At 34.9% G+C, this 2,022-nt stretch overlaps 1 protein-coding gene across 1 annotated transcript; it reads right to left on the bottom strand.

Moving 5' to 3' along the window:
- Window positions 1-504: 504 nt before the first annotated feature.
- On the bottom strand, window positions 505-1,433 carry LOC139040454 (olfactory receptor 8J2-like). The gene is given in 2 exon segments (XM_070487222.1): window positions 505-521; window positions 524-1,433. Coding segments are annotated over 2 exon segments (927 nt in total).
- Window positions 1,434-2,022: the final 589 nt, after the last annotated feature.

The following is a 2,022-nucleotide window of genomic DNA, read 5'->3' as shown; positions in this document are numbered from 1 at the left end:
TTTCTGTGATATAAACTGATTTTAGGCACAATACAAAAATGGGTCTAAAAAATATGAGAAATTTATGGATAAAATGGTGCAAAAAGAATAAAACTTTTGAATACTTTAGCAAGTCGTCTGTGGCAAGGAAAATGATCTGTCTCTCGACCACCTTCCAAGAAGAGATTCTCACAAACCTCCACCACCAGCTATCAGGCTTTCCCTTGCATGTTGAGAAATTGTAAAAATCCCTTTAGTAACTTGTAGTTGATTTTAAAATATGTTTTCTTTCAAATTATTGTCTATTATTTATATAAGTATGTTTTCTTTCGTCAATTAATACATTTTTCTGCAAGAAAAATTGGTATTTGTGATTGGGATGAAAAAGATTAACATTCTTTACATTGAAATTAATGGAATTTTTAACTATTTATTGCCTCCTCATTTAACGGTAGGATTTTCAGGAGCAAATGAAACCCTTAAGTGAAGATAGTTCTAGTTTTAAATTTACATTAGTTTGAACAATTAACATGGGTTATCAAGAATCTCTTCAATGCATCCTTCACGTCCTTGTTCCTTAGGCTGTAAATGAAGGGATTCATCATTGGTATCACTAGAGTGTAGAATACTGAGGCCATTTTATCAGTATCTAATGAGTGATTAGTCCTTGGTTGCAAATACATGAAGAGAAGAGTCCCATAGAACACAGTGACAGCCATCATGTGAGAAGCACAGGTGGAAAAGGCTTTTTGTCGCCCCTCTGAAGAACGTATCCTCAAGACTGCAAGGACGATGTTGAAGTAGGATACTAACACAATAATCATAGAGAAAAACAAATTGGTCCCTGAAAAGGTAAACACAGCTGTCTCTGGAATATAGGTGTCAGAACAGGATAATGCTAACAAAGGGACATTATCACAGTAAAAATGGTTGATTACATTGGAAGAGCAATATGACACAGAGAAGACACAAGAAGAGACAGTTAGTGCTGTGGTCAGACTGTAGAGGTATGTGAGGGATACCATCAGAAGGCAGATCTGTGGAGACACCACCACCATGTAGAGCAGGGGGTTGCAAATAGCCACATAGCGGTCATAGGCCATTGCAGCCAGCAAGAAAACCTCAGCCACAATAAAAACTAAGAATCCACCCAGTTGTGCTGCACATCCATAGTAGGATATGGTTTTCTTTGAATCCAGGAAGTTCACTAGCATTTTAGGGGCGATGACAGTAGAATTGCCAAGATTGATGATAGCCAAATGCCGGAGGAAAAAGTACATGGGGGTTTGAAGTTGAGAGTCAACACTGGTGAGAGTGATGATGCCCACATTCCCTGCCACAGTCAATCCATAGATGACCAAGAAAACAAAGAAGAGTGGAATCTGGAGGTCTGGACGGTCTGAGACTCCCACGAGGATGAACTCAGTCACGGGAGTTTGATTTCCTGGAGCCATTTATGTTATTTCTTTCATATTTTAATGGGGAAAACAGAAAGAGATTAATAGATGGTAAAATTGCTTTTTCTCTTAGATGCTAGATTGTTAAACGCTTGATTTAAAATCAGTTTATTTTCACAAAAACTTAAAATTTTCACGTCTTAATTGCTTTTCTCTCTGTCCTTTCACAAAATTCAGAAATACAAACTCTCCAAGGACCAATTTCAGAATCTTAGACCTGTTTGACCAAGATATTGTTTTCTTTATTCACTCTTGGATATATTTTATACTGGGTGAATATAACTATTTTTATATTATTGTATGTATTAACATTTACATGAATATATTAACCATATTAATATGTATTATAATTAATATGTAATATATTGCATGACTGTATACATGCATGTATATATTTACATATATATTATGTAATTAAATATATATTATGTAATTATATATGTACATATATATTATATATATTTACATATAGCATTCTCTATGCCCAGAACCATGCTAGCCCTTTTGAAATAATGTCCTTGTTATTCTGCAGGAGTGTTCTAGAAGATGGATATAATTACTTCTTTGTCTGATGAGACAATTGAGG

This window comes from Equus asinus, chromosome 17 (genome assembly GCF_041296235.1).
Source record: "Equus asinus isolate D_3611 breed Donkey chromosome 17, EquAss-T2T_v2, whole genome shotgun sequence".
In the NCBI taxonomy this organism is placed as follows: Eukaryota; Metazoa; Chordata; class Mammalia; order Perissodactyla; family Equidae; genus Equus; species Equus asinus.
This window is presented reverse-complemented; position numbering and strand designations above follow the sequence as displayed.